The sequence below is a fragment of the Eschrichtius robustus genome, chromosome 1, assembly GCF_028021215.1.
Source record: "Eschrichtius robustus isolate mEscRob2 chromosome 1, mEscRob2.pri, whole genome shotgun sequence".
NCBI lineage: Eukaryota > Metazoa > Chordata > Mammalia > Artiodactyla > Eschrichtiidae > Eschrichtius > Eschrichtius robustus.
The window spans coordinates 2,891,051-2,910,136 of record NC_090824.1 but is presented as its reverse complement, the minus strand read 5'-3'; the positions used below and the strand labels follow the sequence as shown (position 1 = coordinate 2,910,136).

The 19,086-nt window shown below is 38.6% G+C and overlaps 1 protein-coding gene across 1 annotated transcript in view; it reads left to right on the top strand.

Moving 5' to 3' along the window:
* RCOR1 (REST corepressor 1) overlaps window positions 1-19,086 on the top strand; it is a 111,503-nt gene that overhangs the window by 59,337 nt on the left and 33,080 nt on the right. Inside the window, exon 3 of the mRNA XM_068540225.1 lies at window positions 9,940-10,023. Coding sequence (XP_068396326.1) covers window positions 9,940-10,023 — 84 coding nt within the window. The remainder of the gene's footprint in view (window positions 1-9,939; window positions 10,024-19,086) is intronic.

The following is a 19,086-nucleotide window of genomic DNA, read 5'->3' as shown; positions in this document are numbered from 1 at the left end:
GCGGTGGCTTCTCTTGTTGCGGAGCACGAGCTCTAGGCGTGTGGGCTTCAGTAGTTGTGGCTCGCGGGCTCCAGAGCACAGGCTCAGTAGTTGTGGCGCACGGGCTTAGTTGCTCCGCGGCATGTGGGATCTTCCCGGACCAGGGCTTGAACCCGTGTCCCCTGCATTGGCAGGCGGATTCTTAACCACTGCACCACCAGGGAAGTCCCAGTTATGGGTTTTTTAAGTTGCTTGTTTGTTGCCCAAGTGTTTTTAGGCATTAGATCTGTGGTGATGTGCCTCACTGTAATTATATTGGGTTAGCCAAAAAATTCCTTTGGTTTTTAAGTAAAAATAAAAGACACATTTTTCATTTTCACCAAGAACTTTATTGAACAGCGTATTCACCGTTTTGTTCCACTACCTTCTGCCGTTTTTGAGGCATCTTCATAATTCCATCTTCCCAAAACTTTTTATCTGTTTGAGCAAAGAACTGTTCCAGGTCACTTTTACAGTCTTCCAGGGATTTAAAATTTTTTCCATTAAGAGACCTTTGTAAAGACCAAAATAGATGGAACTCCAAAGTTGCAATGTCTGGTGAATACCGCAGATGAATCAGAACTTCCCAGCCAAGCTGTAACAGTTTTTGCCTGGTCATCAAAGAAACATGCAGTCTTACGGTATCCTGATGGAAGATTATGTGTTTTCTGTTGACTGTTTCTGGATGATTTTCGTTGAGTGCTGCTTTCAGTTGGTCTAACTGGGAGCAGTACTTGTTGGAATTAATCATTTGGTTTTCCGGAAAGAGCTCATAGTAGAGGACTCTCTTCCAATCCCACCATATACAGAACATCACCTTCTTCGGATGAAGACTGGCCTTTGGTGTGGTTGGTGGTGGTTCATTTCGCTTGCCCCACGATCTCTTCTATTCCACATTGTTGTACAGTATCCACTTTTCATTGCCCGTCACAATTTGTTTTAAGAGCGGAACGTTTTCATTACATTTAAGTAGAGAATCGCATGCAGAAATATGCTCAAGAAGGTTTTTTCTGCTTAACTTATGTGGAACCCATACATCAAAGTGATGAACATAACCAAGCTGGTGCAAATGATTTTCAGTGCTTGATTTGGATATTTTGAGTGTGGCGGCTACCTCCCGCGTGGTATAATGTTGACTGTTCTCAGTTAACGTCTCGATTTGATCGCTGTCGACTTCAACTGGTCTACCGACCGTGGAGCATCATATGGGGAGAAATCTCCAGCACGAAACTTCGCAAACCACTTCTGACACGTTTGATCAGTCACAGCACCTTCTCCATACACTGAACAAATCTTTTTTTGCATTTCCGTTGTGTTTTTACCTTTCTTGAAATAGTAAAACATAATATGCCGAAAACGTTTTTTTTTCTTCCATCTTCAATATTAAAATGGCTACACAAAAAGTCACCAATTTTGGTTTTTCTTTTTAAACGCACACTGATATGATAGCTGTCCCAGTACAATCTAACAAAATTGTTTCGAATGAAGTTAAAGACAAGTAAGCGCTACTAGAGCCATCTTAACGGAATACACAGAACGAACTTTTTGTCTAACCCAATACTATGAAATTGTAAGAGTGAGATCAAATTTACTGAAACTGAGTGTGATTTTTGCTTTCCTTTATTTCCATTATAGTGGATGTCACTGTAAGAGCTCAGAGTTCTTTAATTCTGAAGATATATTTAGTTTACTCTTCGTAAGTAATCTGTGCAGGTTTTCCACTTTTTTAGGAAATGAGCATAAGAGATATAAAATTATAATCATGAAATAATTCTTCACAAGTTTTAAATAAATTCCCTTACTGTTTTTCTTTAAAAGAGAATTTAATCGTGTAAGTAGTATTTGAATGCATTCTTATGAGGAAAATCCAAACAATAAGGAAGTATGTGGAGCAAAAAGCACAAATTTCATTTTTTCCTCTCAATTCAGTGCTCCCACTTCTTTCCTAGGATTTATCCACTATTTAAATTTACTGGGTGGTTTTTCTTACCTACAGTTGGATATTTTCGCTTTTTAATTCATTTACTCATAAAGAAATACACATGCTAGAAACAAAACAGGTGTTCTCACTTTTTAAATAATGGCTTTACTGAGATATAATTCACAAGGTGTACAGTTCACTTGTTTAAAATGTACAATTCAGTTGTTTTCAGTATATTCACAGAGTTGTGCAACTGTCACTACAATCAATTTTAGGCCATTCTTGTCATCCCGTAAAGAAATTCTCTACCCATTAATAGTCACTCTCCATTTCGCCCAAACACCCCACACCCTCTAGCGACCACTAATTTACTTTCTGTGTCTATAGAATTGCCTATTCTGGACATTTCATATAAATGGAATTGTATAATATGTCTTTTTGTGTGTGTGACAGGGCTGCTTTCACTTAACATGATGATTCCAGGTTTTATCCATACTGAGCATGGGTTAATACTTCATTCCTTTTTATGGCAATATAATTCATTACATGGATATACTAAATTTTGCTTATTCATTCTTCAGTTGATGTACATTTGGATTGTTTCCACCTTTTGGCGCTTATGAGTAGTACTATGAACATTTGTATACAAGTTTCATTTATTTATTTATCTGTTTATTTATTTTTTTATTGGCCACGTTGGGTCTTCGTGGCTGCCCACGGGCTTTCTCTAGTTGCAGCGAGCGGGGGCTACTCTTGGTTGTGGTGTGCGGGCTTCTCATTGTGGGGGCGTCTCTTGTTGTGGAGCACGGGCTCTAGGTGCGTGGGCTTCAGTAGTTGTGGCACATGGGCTCAGTAGTTGTGAGCATGGGCTTAGTTGCTGCATGGCATGTGGGATCTTCCCAGACCAGGGCTCGAACCCATGTCCCTGCATTGGCAGGCAGATTCTTAACCACTGTGCCACCAGGGAAGTCCTTATATACAAGTTTTTATGTGGACATATGTTTTCATTTCTCTGGGCTATATACATAGGAATGGAGTTACTGAGTTATGGTAACTGTGTTTAACCTTTTGAAGAACTGCTAGACTGTTGTATTTTCTCTCTCTCTTTCTTTCTTTCTTTCTTCCTTCCTTCCTTCCTTCCTTCCTTCCTTCCTTCCTTCCTTCCTTCCTTCCTTCCTTCCTTCCTTTCTTTCTCTCTTTCTTTCTCTTTTTTCAAATATTTATTTATTTGGCTGTGCCGGGTCTTAGCTGCTAGCTGCAGAACGCAGGATCTTCATTGCCACATGCGGGATCGTTTTTTAGTTGCAGCATTCAAACTCTCAGTTGCGGCATCCCCTCACCAGGGATCGAACCCGGGCCCCCTGCATTGGGAGCACAGAGTCTTAGCCACTGGCCCACCAGGGAAGTCCCTAGACTGTTGTATTTTCTGTATTTGATTTCTTTGAATATCCATACTGTGATTTAGCGGATTCCTGTTGATGGACTTTGAAGATTCGCTGTATCACAGTACCGTAAACAGCGCTGTAGTGAGCGCCCATCCTAGAGTTCTCCAGAGAAACAGAGCCAGGGGTGTAGGGGTATGTGTGCAGACGTTTATTTTAAGCTGTTGGCTTATGTGACTGGGTGCCCAGCCAGTGTGAAATTTGTAGGTCAGGTCCTACAAGGAGAAGCTGGGGCTTCAGTCTTGAGGCACACACAGTTTCTTCTGGGAAATCTCAAGTTTTCCTAAGGCCTTTTAATTGAGTGGATGCAACCCACCCACAAGGTGGAGGGTTATCTTCTTTACTTTAAGTCAGCTGATGTAGATGTTAACCACAACTACTAAACACCTTCAACACCTAGATTAGTGTTTGATTAAATGACTGGGTGCTGTGACCTAGCCAAGTTGACACCTATCTTAAGGAATCTCTAGGGCAGGTACTTACGAACTTTAAAAATGTCTCCCCCGGTGATTTATACACATACTTAATGAAACAATATGCTGGTGTTTTCTATTCTTATTCTTTTTTTTTTTTTTTTAATGCTGGTTGGGACCCAGTAAATTAATTTAAATTGGCCTGACTTGCAATTTGAAAAACATTGCTATTGGTATATGTATTATATCTAGAAATGGATTGCTGGGTTGCAGGGTATCCGTACTTCAACTTTCTTATACACTGCCAGCGTTGTCTAAAGTAGTTGTACGGATGTACATTCCCACTGGTAGTGCGAATTCGCTTTCATTTTGCCCTTGATGGCAATTGGTAATTTCAATTTCTTTGTCATTCTTCTGCTTCCTTCCAGGTAGGGAAGGTTTTGAACACTTGGTAATCAACTTTAAACAAGGAGAGTGTTGTGAATCACTATGTTGTACAACTGTAACTTATATAATATTGTACATCAATGACACCTCAATAAAAACTATGTTAAACAAGGAGAGCAGCTGCAGAGTTATTGACACCTTCAGCAGACACCAGTGTCTGTCCAGAAACGAATGACATTGCTTTGTTTTCATTGTATTTGTGTTCTTCAATTTGCATACAGCAGAATGGACAGGTTTTTGTTGTCCGTATTTGTGAGTGTTAAGGCATGTGCAGTTTCATATAACCACCACGCGCAACTGGGATACAGAACAGTTCCATCTCCTCAAACAAGTACCTCATACAACTCGTTGCCTTCCTCCCACTCCTAACCCCATTGATCTGTTCCCTACCATTACAGTTTCACCTGTTCCAGAATGTCATATAAATGGAATCATACAGTATGTAACCTTTTGAGACTGGCACTGAGTATATTCTTTTGAGATATGGCCATGTTGCTGCATATATCAATCGTTCATTTATTTTGTTCATTTATTTTGAATGCTGGGTAGTATTGCAGTGTATTAATCTTTCCAGTTTAACCTTTTACTCCTTGAAGGACATTTGGGTTTTTTTCCCAAGGTTTTCACGATTGTGAATAAAGCTGCTATATATAATTATGTGCAAGTTTTGTTGTGAACATATGTTAACTCTATAGCGTATATAGCTAAGTGGGATTGTCGATTCAGTCATTTGTTAAATATAATTATATCTTTAATTAAAACTGCAAAACGTTTCTTGAGTGACTTTATCATTATCCATTGATCCAGCACTGCGGGAAAGCTTCAGGTGCCCCTTACTCTTGTCAGTACTTGGTATTATCTATTCCTTTTATCTTAGGAGTTCTAATAGGTATACATTGGTTTCTCACTGTGGCTTTAATTTGCATTTCCCTAATGGCTAATGATGTTGCTTCTCATGTGCTTATATGCCATCTTTGGTGAAATAGTTATTCACATCTTTTGCCCACTTTTAAAAAAATTGAGTTATTTTCTTATTGTACTTTCAACGTCTTTTGTATATTCTGGATACAAGTCCTTTGTCAGATACAGTGATTTGCAGATGTTTTCTCACAGTCTAAATTTTATTAAGCTCAACTTACCATTTTTTAACTTTTATGGATTGTGCTTTTGGTGTTATATCTAAGAACTCTTTCCTCAACCAAGTTCATGAAGATTTTCTCATGTTTTTTCCTAAAAGATTTTGTAGTTTTAGGTTTTACATTTATATTTAAGATCCATTTTGAGTTGAATTTTTGTAAGGTATGACGTATAGGTTGAGTTTCACTTCTTTTGCATATGGAGATCCAATTTTTTGTTTGTTTATTTGTTTGTTTTACTTTTTGGCTACACCACAGGGCATGCAGTATCTTAGTTCCCCAACCAGGGATTGAACCTGCGCCTCCTGCAGTGCAAGTGCAGAGTCTTAACCACTGGACTGCCAGGGAAGTCCCTCCAATTGTTAAAATACCCTTTGTTGCAGGGGTCCCCCAGCCCCCCAGCGCCGTACCTCCTGAACCATCCCCCACCCCCGTCTGGGGAAAACATTGTCTTCCACGAAACCGGTCCCTGGTGCCAAAAAGGTTGGGGACCGCTGCCTTGTTGAGAAGAATATCCTTTCTCCATTGAGTTAGTTTTGCATCTTTGTTGCAGATCAGTTGACCATATTTATATGGGTTTATTTCTGGACTGCCATCTGTTCCATTGATCTTTGTGTCTGTTCTTTTACCAGTACCACACTGTCTTGAATACTGTACTTTTCTATAGTAAGTCTTTAGAGTGGTGTAAGTTTTCCAACTTTGACCTGGCTATTCTGGGCTCATTTGCCTTCCCCTTTTACATTATCCTTTTGTCTATGTCAGTATGGACTCACAGATTATTATTTTATTACTTCATGGCTTTATGGATTATTATTTTATTACTGTCATTTATTTTGTTGCTCAGGTTATCGCAGATCTGACCAACGGGAGATAGATTCCATCGTTCTTTGAACACTTTCCTACCTCCTGGCATAACAAAATATTCCAGGGTCTCTTGCACTTTTCCTGTCCTAGCCCTGGAATCAGCCATTTTTCCAGGGAGACCTAGTTTCTTTTATTGTAGAATGGCATTCGGAGACCAACGTCTGGGAGCTAAATGTGCTCATTTTTTTGCTGGGTTGTCATTGTATCTAGACCCTTGCAGTGGACAAAGCTGGGATAAATAAATGTATTTATGTGTGCAAGTATATACAGGTATACACACATCTGTATTTCTATTTATACTGAAAATAATGAGCTCTTACTGTAACCATCTATTTCTGTCTAGCACCTCAGAATTCTTTCTATCCTCCCCCTTCTGTATCTGTAACTCTTTCACTCAGCATAATTATTTTGAGATTCATTCATATTGTGTGCCTAAATAGTTCATTCCTTTTTATTGTTGAGTTTTATTCCATTAAATGGATATACCACAATTTTAGGAAGTTGCCAGGCTTTCCCCCCAAAGTGGTAGTACAATTTTACATTCCCACCAGCAGCTTAAGAAAGTTCTGGTTTCTCCACATTATCGCCAAACTGTGGGTATTGTCAGTCTTTTTAATTTTATACTTTGTAATAGGTATGTGGTGATATCTCTTGTTTTAATTTGGCTTTCCCTAATGACTGTTGATTTTTAATATCTTTCTATGTGTTTATTTGCTATCCATATACCATCTTTGGTATTTATTCAAATCTTTTGCCCATTTGTTAACAATTGGGTTGTTTCTTATTGTTGAGTTCTGAGAGTTCTCTATATATTCTGGATACAAGTCTTTATCAGATCTGTGGTTTATAATTATTTTCTCTCAGTCTTTGGCTCAGCTTTTCATCTCTAGAGTAGTGTTATTTGAAAAGAAATTCTTACCTTTGATGAAGTCCAATTTATGAAGTTTTTTCTTTTATGGATTGTGCTTTTGGTGTTACATCTAATACGATCCTTCTAAACCTAAGATCAAAAAGAATTTTCTCATGTTTTCTTTTACAAGTTTCATAATTTGGGGTTTTATATTTAGTCCTGTCATTAATCTTGAGTAAATTTTTGTATGTGGTATGAAGTATAGATCTACATTAATTGTAAAAAAAATATGAATATCCATTTGTTCAGACATCATTTGTTGAAAAGATTATCTCCACTGAATTTTACCTTTGCACCTTTGTGGAAAAATCAGTTGATCCTATATGTGTGGTTCTGTTTTTGAACTCCATTCTATTCCATTTCTTTCTCTGTGTGCCAGCCAGTACCACACTGTCTTGATTACTGGATCTTTGTAATTAATTAGTTTTGATTCAGGCAGTATATGTTTTCCAACTTTGTTTTTTTCAAAGTTGTTTTGGCTATTTTAGGTACTTTGCATTCCTGTATGAATTTTAGAATGTTTGTCAATTCCTACAAAAAAGTATACTGGGGTTTTGATTGGGATTGTGTTGACTCTGTAGAGCAATTTGGGGAGAGAATGCTATCTTAATAATATTTAAGTCTTTTGATCCATATACATGGTATATCTCTTCGTTTACTTAGATCTTTAGTTTCTCTCAAATGTTTTACAGTTTTTCAGTGTATATGTCTTATCACATCTATCCCTTAATAGGGGTATTCTTTCATTTTAAGTTTTGATTAATTGCTTATATATAGAAATTGAATTGATTTTTTACTGTTGATCTTGTTTCCGGCAACTGTGCTGAAATTCATTTATTCTAGCAACTTTTTGTAGGTAGTGTAGATTTTCTACACAGATAATCATGTCATCTGTGAATAAAGACAGTTTTAATTCTACTTTCCCAATGTAGATTCTTTTATATCTGTTTTGACTTTTGATTTTTATTTGAAATACAGCAAGCCTGTATTCCATGTGCGGTCCCTCCCCACACACGTATTTGTTGACTTTATTTTACTTTTAGACTATGTGTGGCATTAACATTGTTCTAAAAGTCAGAACCGTATTAAAAGGTGTGTACTCAAAGGTAGTCACTCCCATCTTTTCATCATATTCCTGTCTCCCTCCTGTTCATTACACCTTGTTCCCACCCAGCATGTAAATTCCACCTTCAGTCTTGCCTAATTCATAGTGTTCGCACTTTGGGTCTTTCCCTCCCACCATTCCATCATTTTTCTTTAAAGTAGCTGCCCCACAGATTTGAGCAAAAGTGTAGAAATTCTTTCCTTATAAAATCTAGAACACATTGATATACAAAAATTAAATAAAAGGTAACATTAAATAAAAGATCTGGCAATTTCATAAAAGCAGGGTTTCTTAAACCAGGCTTTATGAATTTTATAAAAGTATGTTTATATTGGTGTGTGTGTGTGTGTGTGTGTGTGTGTGTGTGTGTTTATGTTTAGTTGAATTTTTTTTTTTCTGGAAGTAGATTCCATAACTTTCATCATGTTTCAGAGGAATTTGTTTAAAGGGAAAAAAAAGGTCAAGAAAGAGAATGCCTTTAGAATGAATGAGTTTGGGTCTAAGCAGTCTAAAGGCTGGTTAGTGAGCCTCTCTCTTCAGTCTGTTGTACCTTTGGAAGATAATGTTTTAATTGGCTCTGTTGTAATAGGTGACTTGGTGGTGGTTAATCCAGTAGTACAGTCAACTCAACACCCGGCACTTGTAAACCTTTTGACCTACTGTTTCGTATCACAGATTTTTAAGAATTTGAATGCGCTTCAGACGTTTCCTTTCAGGTTAAATCTTTTTAATGGTACTCTTTATTAAAGTTGTTAAAAGAATCTTTGGATTCCTGCTGTCAAGTCACTAAAACACCCAGTCACTAATGGCAGTGAAGGGTAAGGTTATTCAAAGCACACATGAAGAATTCATAGTTTAAAAGAATATTTGAGCAGCTTGCCACATGCAGGTTCCTTTTTGTGTGTCCCCATCTGGGAGCAGAGCAGCAGAGTGTATGGTGCCTAAACCCTCGGGCCCTGTAGCCATCCTGCCTAAGGTCAGTCCAGGTCTGCCTCCTAGTGACTACTAATGACCTGTTTAGTTTCCTCACCTAGCAAGGGAGAATAGTAATCATACCTACCTCATATGACCTGTTTGTTAAATAAGTAAAACGTTAGGTAGAAAAAGAAAAGTAGAAATATTTCAGCAAATTCAGAGCCTCCCCACCCTCACCCTGTGTTAAATGTGCGGGTCCATTGGGGCCGACTTCAGTCGGGGGCGGGGGGTGATGTCGTCATCTTCCGAGGTCTAAAGAAGACCAGAGTGATGTGGTTTTTTTTGAAAATTTATACATGAATGAATATTTTATTATAATTAAAGACATTAATTTATTTGTATTATGAATAGTTTGTGGGTTTTTATCCTTTTTCTTTTACAAATATACACAGTCATAGTTACAGGTGAAATTATACAATATCTTTTGTTTGACTCAAAACAATACAGGAATGGATCTGCTCTCACCACTCCTATTCAACATTGTGTTGATGGTGCTAAATTAAAGAGAATCTAAATAAATGGAGAGAGATACCATGTTAATGTGTTGAAAAACTTAATTTGCGGGACTTCCCTGGTGGTTCAGTGGTAAAGCATCCGCCTTCCAATGCGGGGGACATGGGTTCGATCCCTGCAGAGTGGTGGTGTTAATTGTCGCTTGTTATGTCTGTTAAATTATAATAAGAATTTTCTTTCTTTATTTCTACCAAGCCAAACTAGCAAGACGCAGTCAAGAACGAGACAATCTTGGCATGCTGGTCTGGTCACCTAATCAGAATCTATCAGAAGCAAAATGTAAGTTTTAGAGCACTTTTATTTTCCACCTTTCTTATTTACTGCAGACTTTTAAAGTTACCTTTGTAGGTAAAAATCTCTCTATATATTACATTTATTTTACATTTTTAAAGTAAAATTTTGAAGAATTTGAAAGTGTGTTCTTTATTGTGGCCTGTCATAGTGATTTAAAGATTCTTAAGCTGTAGTTTCATAATCTACTTTTTATTCAAAATGCTGTACCAGCTAATATTCTGAAGTAACTTGGAGGAAGGGTTCAGAGTGGAAAGAAAATTATAATGTAGTGTGTAACTCCTTCAGCTGGGAATTTATAGATTTGTTGATATAAAGATGAAGAGTTTAACTAATTTCTAATTGGAAGGGTTACAAAGGGCAAATGTATGTTACTGGAAACAGGTTTTATAATGTAAGACTTCATCCTAGCTAGAAGTAGAACTTTTGAATTGGCTCTTTGTTTTGTGTTTATATTTTTTGCCAGAATGAATATTCTGGGCTACTTTGGGTTTTCTTTTGGGGGGGCGGGTAGGGGTCCTAGAGCTATTAGAAAGATTAATTGTATTTCCAGAGTTTGCTTTTTCAGTGTTCTGTCCCCTCTGCTCAGATGATACCATGCAAGAATAATTTTATATTTGATATATTGCCGTAAGTCTTTGCCATTTTCAAAGTTTTTGTTTTCTTCATAACTTTAAAGAGAGAAGAAAAAATAAATTCTCCCTTTTGAGAATTTTTCAGTGGTGGGGGTGGGTGGTCCATGGATGGAATTTACAGGGATTTGTGAACTCGTAAATCACATGCAAAATTTTTTTGGTGTATGTACGTTTTCCTGCAGAACACTGGATTTTTAAAGGGCTCTTTGACAAAAATAGGATAAGACTCAGTGCTCTAAAACGTGGTAGGGCTTAGAAAGCCCTCAGTGGTAAATGTTGGTCAGGAAACGTAAGTTGTGAATAAAGGCTGGATCTCTCAGGCTTTGATCAGGGTTTTCCAGATTGTGTTTTGCAGTATTAAAGTAGGTGTTAACAGGTTTCCACTGTCAAGCAAGTGTCAGAGATGATGCATATTAAATAGCCTCCTTTTGTATATTTAACATTCATGTTCGCATTAAGGTGCAAAGAGCTCGGATGGTAAAGAAACGTTTGATTTTGACCAAGAAGGACCCTTTTTAAAAATACAGTACCCTCCATGGAACACAGGAAATTCAACTACTCTTAGTAATGCCTAATTTAACAAGAATAAAATAATCTCAGTCTAATCTGATTTTCAGAGTATCTTCATTTTGCCAGCCTGCTGCTTGATGAGTTTATAATGGAGAACAGAATAGCAAAAGGAAGTGTATTGGCAATTCTGATGCCTTTACTGTGCCCGGGAAGACCTTTTAAGTATTTCCTGTTTGTTTTTTCCCTTTGAGCATTTGCGCTTAAAAAAAGCAACCTATTCCATTTTTGAACATGTTGTTCCTTCTAACAGCTGAAAATCTGCATCTGTGTAATTTTTAAAGCTTTGTTTTCCTGAACGCTGTTAAGTAAGTCTGCTTCCTTATGAGTCTTTTAGGTGTTCAGTTCTCCTACCTTCTTTGCTGTCCCAGTTCCAGTTAATCCTGCCTGGTTGCCTCAAGTGTTTTCAGATGGTCTGGTTTTGGGGTCTTCTTCGTCTCTGTTTTACTCCTGGATAGACCCCGTTTGGTCATGGTGCCCATCTTCAATTATGGTGCCTGGAACTGAATGTTAAAAATAGTGAGCATTTGTTGAGCACTGTACTAAAATGCTTTCCGTGTTCCTGTATCATTCAATCTTTACTATAAACCAAGAGGACGTTTTTGTCCCCATTTTTCAGGTGGCAGAGTCCACAATTCAAGGAGGTTGTGAAACTAGCACACGGGGTCAGTGGTGGGGCCAGTAGTGTCCAGGTTTGCTGACTCTTCACCCTGGCTTATGCTCTAAACGTGTCCCTCAGGTCGAGTTCGTCAGGTCTCAGTCCCCTCTTCATTTCGGTCACTTCCTGCTGTTATTACAGTGAAGATTGTATTAGTACCTCTTGCTGTTATTGTGTTACCTTTGGAATCTTGGGAGTCAGAATTTAATTTTAATATTATCTTGTTTTTCCTAGACCTGCAAGAAAAGAACAGAATATGAAAAGTTAATAGATTTTTAAGCAATGGTATTGCCTAAAAAAAAATGTGCAGTTTTAATGTAAGTCCTGACAGTATTGATTAAAACTTTAAACTCTTAAACCAATCTAAAAGTAACATTTATATATTGTTGAAAATTCAGAAGGCACAGAAAAATATGGAGAAGAAACAGTTCACCCATTATTTCATTACCCAGAGATAACTGTTGTTAAACATTTTGGGATGTTTTCCCAATCCCTTTTTTTCTCTGTGCATATTTTTATAAGTGAGATGTTGGTATTTCTATGTATGTGAGTGTGTATTGTCTTCCTGAACAATGACCTAAGCATTCGTTACCTTGCTAATAAATCCCTTGTAAATGTTTAAAATAATGTTTAATATTTTATCATATGGATGTATCAGTGTATTTAAGCATTCTTCTATTGAAAATTTAGGTTGTTTCTGATTGTTGCTATCGTAGAAGAAGGCGGTGGTGAAAAACTGAATCAGAGCTTTGTTCTCTTTTGTTGTTATTGCTGTGTTTTAGTATTTTCTTAAGATACATCCCTAGGAATGGAATTGTGGATCGATGAGAGTTTGCTTAACTGCTCCAGCGTGAGGCTGTGAACACAGTCGTTGATATGAGTTAGGTTCCATTTGTGGAGCTTTGGGAATCATACTCTTTGACGAGTAGTCTAATCGTAGTTATGCCTTGAAACGTAACCATAGTGTCACTGGGGACAAGTATACATAATTTGTTCTCTTTGCCATCTATCATTTCCCCCTCAGCTTCTCTCCGTCCCAGTACATAGACAAAAAAGAAGTATTTTCTACTTGCCTTTCTAATTTATTTTGAAAGAATGTGGAAGTCTTGGTTTTCCAACGATTGATTCTGACTTGATGTAGAAATAGGAGATTCGGGACATCTGTAGACTTCTAGTAGATGTCCCCATGTGTAAGGATGCCTGTGGATCCCTGGCTTTTCCTGGGTTGGTTTCTTTCTTCTCAACTAACTGTTTAGAGTTCTGCCTCTTAGGGTTACTGCAAGTTTACAAAATTATTTTGTGGTTATAGAAATAAATACTGTTGTAGAAATTTCAAACGATATAGAATGTATAATGTAGACAATTAAAGAAAACCCTCTTGGGACTTCCCTGGTGGCGCAGTGGTTAAGAATCCGCCTGCCAACGCGGGGGACACGGGTTTGAGCCCTGGTCCGGGAAGATCCCACATGCCGCAGAGCAACTAAGCCCGTGAGCCACAACTACTGAGCCCGTGAGCCACAACTGCTGAGCCCGTGAGCCACAACTACCGAGCCCACGTGCCACAACTACTGAAGCCCGCGTGCTTAGAGCCCGTGCTCTGCAACTCAACGAAGAGTAGCCCCCGCTCGACGCAAGTAGAGAAAGCCTGCTTGCAGCAACGAAGACCCAACGCAGCCATAAATAAATGATTGAATGATGAATGAATGAATGAATAAATAAATAACCTTCTTTTAAAAAAAGCCCTCTTATAGTCACTATTTACAATATATATACTTTTCCTAATATTTTTATATATCTTAATAAGTATATGACTTTTAAATCACATATATGAGCTGTTTAGCAATTTGCTGTTAACAACATATGTGGGACTTTGTTCTGTTTGAATACATTTATTGGATTGGCCAAAAAGATCATTTGGGTTTTTCTGTACCATGTTATGGAAAACCCCAAACGAACTTTTTGGCCAACCCAATACAATTACCTAGCTTTAAACTACCAAGTATGGGTCCACCATAGTTTAGTCTTTTCTTTTTATTTATTTATTTATTTTTAAACAAATTTTCCTCCAAAAGTATCTCAATTAGGGTTATATTGAATTTGGGTTTATTTAGTGAGAATTGGTTTCATTCACATTTTTATTGAGCAGTTTTGTGTGCCTGGTAGTGTACCAGGAGTGAGGGATTCAGGAAGTTTATATTCTAATGGAGAAAGAGGGGGGAAATGAACATGTAAACAGATAATTTATGTGTATTTCCTTTAGTCCAACTGTTTCTTCTTAGTTGTGAAAAACTGAGGTCTAGAGAAGTTAGGTCAAATGCTTAAGGTCCCTCAGCTAGTTAGTAGCCAAGTTTGGGCTAGATCTCTGGTCTCCAGACTGCATTTATTACACACATCTGCCTTGGTGTACTGTTTGATTTAATAAACCAAAATACTTAAAGCATTACTGGTACTACGTAAGTTGCTCTGGGCTGTGTCTAAGTAAAACTTCCTTAAGGAGAGATACGACCTTTGGAGTATGCCTAGAAAAAATGTGCCTTGTAGAGACACATTTCATGTAGAGGAAATGTAAATAATTCCAAGTAGCATAGATGAGAACAACAGGATTTAGATAGTATTATAAAAATTATTGTGGGAAATTACATGATTAAATGATGACATGATATTTAGGGGACAAAGGTGTGAATGAAGGTTAAATCATATGGTGGAATCTGGAGGTTGGACAGACAGTGAGAGAGACTGGAAAACGCTCACTAATTGGAATAGAGGGCAGCTGATTCTTACATTATTTTAGCATCAGGCATCTCCTGTGCACTCTTAGTATTTGGACGCGCCCCTTGGGACCCAGCAGAAAGCGCTCTGTTTTCCTAGGTTGAAACAAGCAGTGGAAACAGATGGCATTCGGGTAGGACGCTGAGGAAGGAGTAGGTGCACCGGCTGGATGAGGGGCACACACGCTCTAAGAAGAGGGGATAGCGTTTGCGTTTGCACAGCATTTAGACACCTGCCGGGCTGTGACGCACGTCGTCCCTGGGGAAGTGAGAAGCAATGAAGCTGGAAAGACAGGCCGAGTTCTTAAAGGGATGAGGATTTTGGAGGGATTTTTAGCTAGAAGCAGTATTGTGCACGTTAGAAAGCTCTTGACGGCACTGTGGTTTAGAGGAGAGCTGGGGCTAGAGGCGGTACCGGCTGGTGCACTTGCAAGGGAGAGATGTTGATGCCTCTCTGGGCCATTGCTGTTAAAGGGAGGCTTGATGGAGACTTAGGAAGTCAAAACATCAATGTTGGGAGTGCTCAAAGGAAATGAGATGAGAGGAGTGTGGGGTTAGGTGGGTGGTCCAGGTGGCCTTCACGTGCCTTTAAAACAGCATACTTCTTACATCTAGGTCATCTGCATTGTTTCACCGTTTATTCCCCACATTTTCATTGACAGTACCTACTAGGCGCTCTGTTTCTGTGATAGGATATCATCTCCTGGATGGTCTGCTCCCCAAGTCCCCGTTGAGATGTGTCCTGCTGCCCTCCTACCTGGATGCCTTCCTCTCCTCTCACCTGCGGACACCCTCCCCACCCTATCCCAGGCTGTCCTCCCTCCTCGTCCCTAGATATCTTGGTCTGCACCCTAGATATCCACCTTGCTTGCCCCTAATGGCCTCAGGGCAGTCTTCTCTCAGTGGGATACTGCCGCCCTGGGTGCAGTGCCGTGCGCTCTTCACATTCCCCTCTGGTCCCTACCCTTATGCGTAGACCCACCCAAGGTTGGGGCTTTGTGTACAGAAGCACTTGAAGGTTAGCAGAACAAAGTGGACATGTTAGTTGCAAGAAATTTCAAGAGGTTATTTTAGTAGGTAGTCTTGTCTTCTTTGAAATATATAGAGAGTTAGGCCAGATCTTATTCCCAGTCTGTTTCACTTTACTGTTTTTAGGAAAACCAAAAAGTTTATCAAAGCATGTATGGTCAAATGTAATACAAAACTGTGGCCTGGGAGAATTCTTAGAGGGGAGTTTCTGAGATTCTGAGAGGGGAGTAATCTGAGGATGATTTTTTTATTGTTTGATTCTTTTTTAAGGTAGGGCTTGAAAGAGGTGAATTGGAGCTGGAGGGGGGACGCCAGTACACAGCCCTGCACACTGTTGATAGTTTCCTGAAGAAGCAGGTACCCTAGACTCGGCTGCGGTTGCCTTGGGCGTAGAAGTTAGCAAGGTCACTTTTGGCTATTGGGAATCAGTAAAACAGATGGTTTTGCTCATTTATACATTACATATTGTATAGGTTATATATAATCAGTGCTTTTGCAGTTATTTAAGTGATTGTGCTTTGTTTTTATTTTATACAAATGAGGAGAAACTGGTACAATGGGAAGAAGCACTGGTCTCAGTGTTAAAGTAGACAAAGATGGAAACCATTAGCTCTGCCAGAGACAACCACGCTGGAAGGCTTTTTTTTTTTTTTAGGCTGGCCGAACTATTCACTTCAAAGAAAAAAAGTTAACACGTATAACATGATAGACATATAGAATTTAAAATTGTGTCAAAAGGCAAGTCAGATTAGAGATTTTAAAATAAGTTTTAGGGCTTCCCTGGTGGCACTGTGGTTGAGAATCTGCCTGCCAATGCAGGGAACACGGGTTCGAGCCCTGGTCTGGGAGGATCCCACGTGCCGCGGAGCAACTGGGCCCGTGAGCCACAATTACTGAGCCTGCGCGTCTGGAGCCTGTGCTCCGCAACAAGAGAGGCCGCGCTAGTGAGAGGCCCGCGCACCGCGATGAAGAGTGGCCCCCGCTTGCCGCAACTAGAGAAAGCCCTTGCACAGAAACGAAGACCCGACTCAGCCATAAATAAATAAATAAATAATAAAAATAAAGGGATTCAAAAAAAAAAATAATAAGTTTTAGCTTTCTTGGAATGAGAACCCTCCTTAGACCTGCAGTATTTGCAAAAGTTGTTTCTGCATTAAGTCATTTGACTTCAGTACACATTTTCAAGATTATATGGTGAGTGAGATCTTCACAGGTATGTAGTAAATGTCTAAACTTTCATAGAAATATATAGTAAATGTCGGGAGTCTATATTCAGGACTTTCTAACTCACTGCAGATTGAAGTCAAAAGACCTGACAGTTGCCACAAGGCTCTCTGTAGTCTGACCCCACTTCTGCCCTCTGGAACTCATCCCGAGCACGCTGTCCAGACCCTCTTCCGTTCCCTTTGTCTGGATCACTCTTCTCCCAAATGTCCACATGGCGCTCTCTCCCTCAGTTTCTCCTGGTCACTAGGAGGGGGCCCTTCTTGACTACACTACAAAGTAGAGACAGAGACCACTACTGCCTTATCTTCGTTTCCTTCATTCCATTTGTCATCACCTGGCGTAGTATTACTTACTTTATGTCCCTCCTCTATACTAAAATGAACGAGCAGAGGAACTTGGTATGTTTGTTCAGCTCTCTGTCAATCCTCTGTTGGCATGTGGTGGATAAATACTTGTCCAATGAGAAAATGATGGGGTGTGGACACTCCTTTGTATGGAGATTTGCGAAAATAGGCTTTCTGGCTATTTGTTCTGTAACTTGGGTCACTTGGAGCCCTCTAACATTTTCTTCTTTGCCACTCACCTTGTGGTGTCCATTTATTTACTCAGTAAATATCCGAGTGACTGTTTATGTGTCAGGTCCTGGAGGAATACAAGAGCGAACGATCTGACAAGTCTGCCCACGTGTAGCTTACAGTCTGATGGGAAACTGCCCTGGGAAGGTATGAGTGTGTTGACAAGAGGGAAGAGAGTACTTAGAATTCTCATCTGTTAGGTCTGGGACCGGAGTGAGGCAGGGAGGGGTCAGGTAAGCTAATACTGGCCTTGGTTTTCAGCCATTTATAAATAAATGGCTATCAGGGGGCTTGAAGTTTGTGATGAAAATGATGTTTTTCAGGGCGTGAAAACTGCTTTTTAAAAATCATTTTTATTATTTTAAGTGCTCTAGAGTTAACTAAAATGTGTAAAACTTACTAGAAGAGACAAAGAGCTGAATTTATAAATGATAGTGGAAGCCCCCCGTTAGTCCTCCTTTACCCTTCAATCATATCGGTGTGTCCATCTTCATCCTTCTAAACTTAAAAATTTTCAGTTTGTTAAGTTGTAATGTATTTATCCTTTCTGTTCACAATGGACATCTCAGTTTTTTATTACTGCAACTATTGCTACTGGGAACATTCTTTAACTTATTTCTGATATCTATTTGGAATATAGATATTTAGATCAATGCCAAATTATTTTCCGAAGTGGTCAAGCTGGTTTATACTGCTACCAGTGAAACACACAACTTATTTGCTCAGTGTTCTCTCCCATGTTTGTTATTGTTGGACTTCTACATTTTAGACTATGCAATGAGTATGGCTTTGTTTCTCATACCAGGGAATTTTGCTATTTTTGTTAGGTGTGATAATGACATTATGGTTCTGCAAAAAATATATCCACATTTTTAAAAAAGATGAATACTGATATATAGGGATGAAATAACTGGGATTTACTTTAAAATTCTTTAGCAAATGTAAAGCACATTTTGGGTCGGTTGGCCAGATCGGAATACAGATTAAAGTATTGTTGCAGTGTTAAATTTACTGTTCTGTCGTTACATAAGAGCACTACTCTTAGAAAATATATGCTGAGTATTTAAGAGTAATACTCAGCATATATTGTATGACACTCTCAAATGGTTCAGAAAAGTAATTACGAGTGTACGTACAAGCTTGTTTTTATTATTAAAAATAGCCTATAATTTCTTCATCTCGTCACATTGGCTATAACCACTACTAAAATTTTGCTTTCATGTCTTTTCTCTGAGCTTGTGTATACTCTGGATTTTAAGCACAAATGGATCATACTAATATAATAGTTTTCCAATTTTAGTTTTCCTATGATTAAAAGTTACACTGAGGTTTGGTCCTGAATAATATCCCATCAAATAGCTTAATTTACTTAACCATGTCCCTATTCTTGGACATTTATATGTTTTCAATTTTTTCCCTACTATAAATAACATATGAGTAAGCAGGAATTTATAAAGTCCTTTTCCAGCGGAAAAGAAAGCCATCCTGGGTTCTGCAGATCAGGTTTCCCAGTTAAGTGCATTCATAGTTCTTTTTCTCTGACACTTATGACAATTGGAATTAATTACTTGTGTAATTATTTCTCTCTCTGG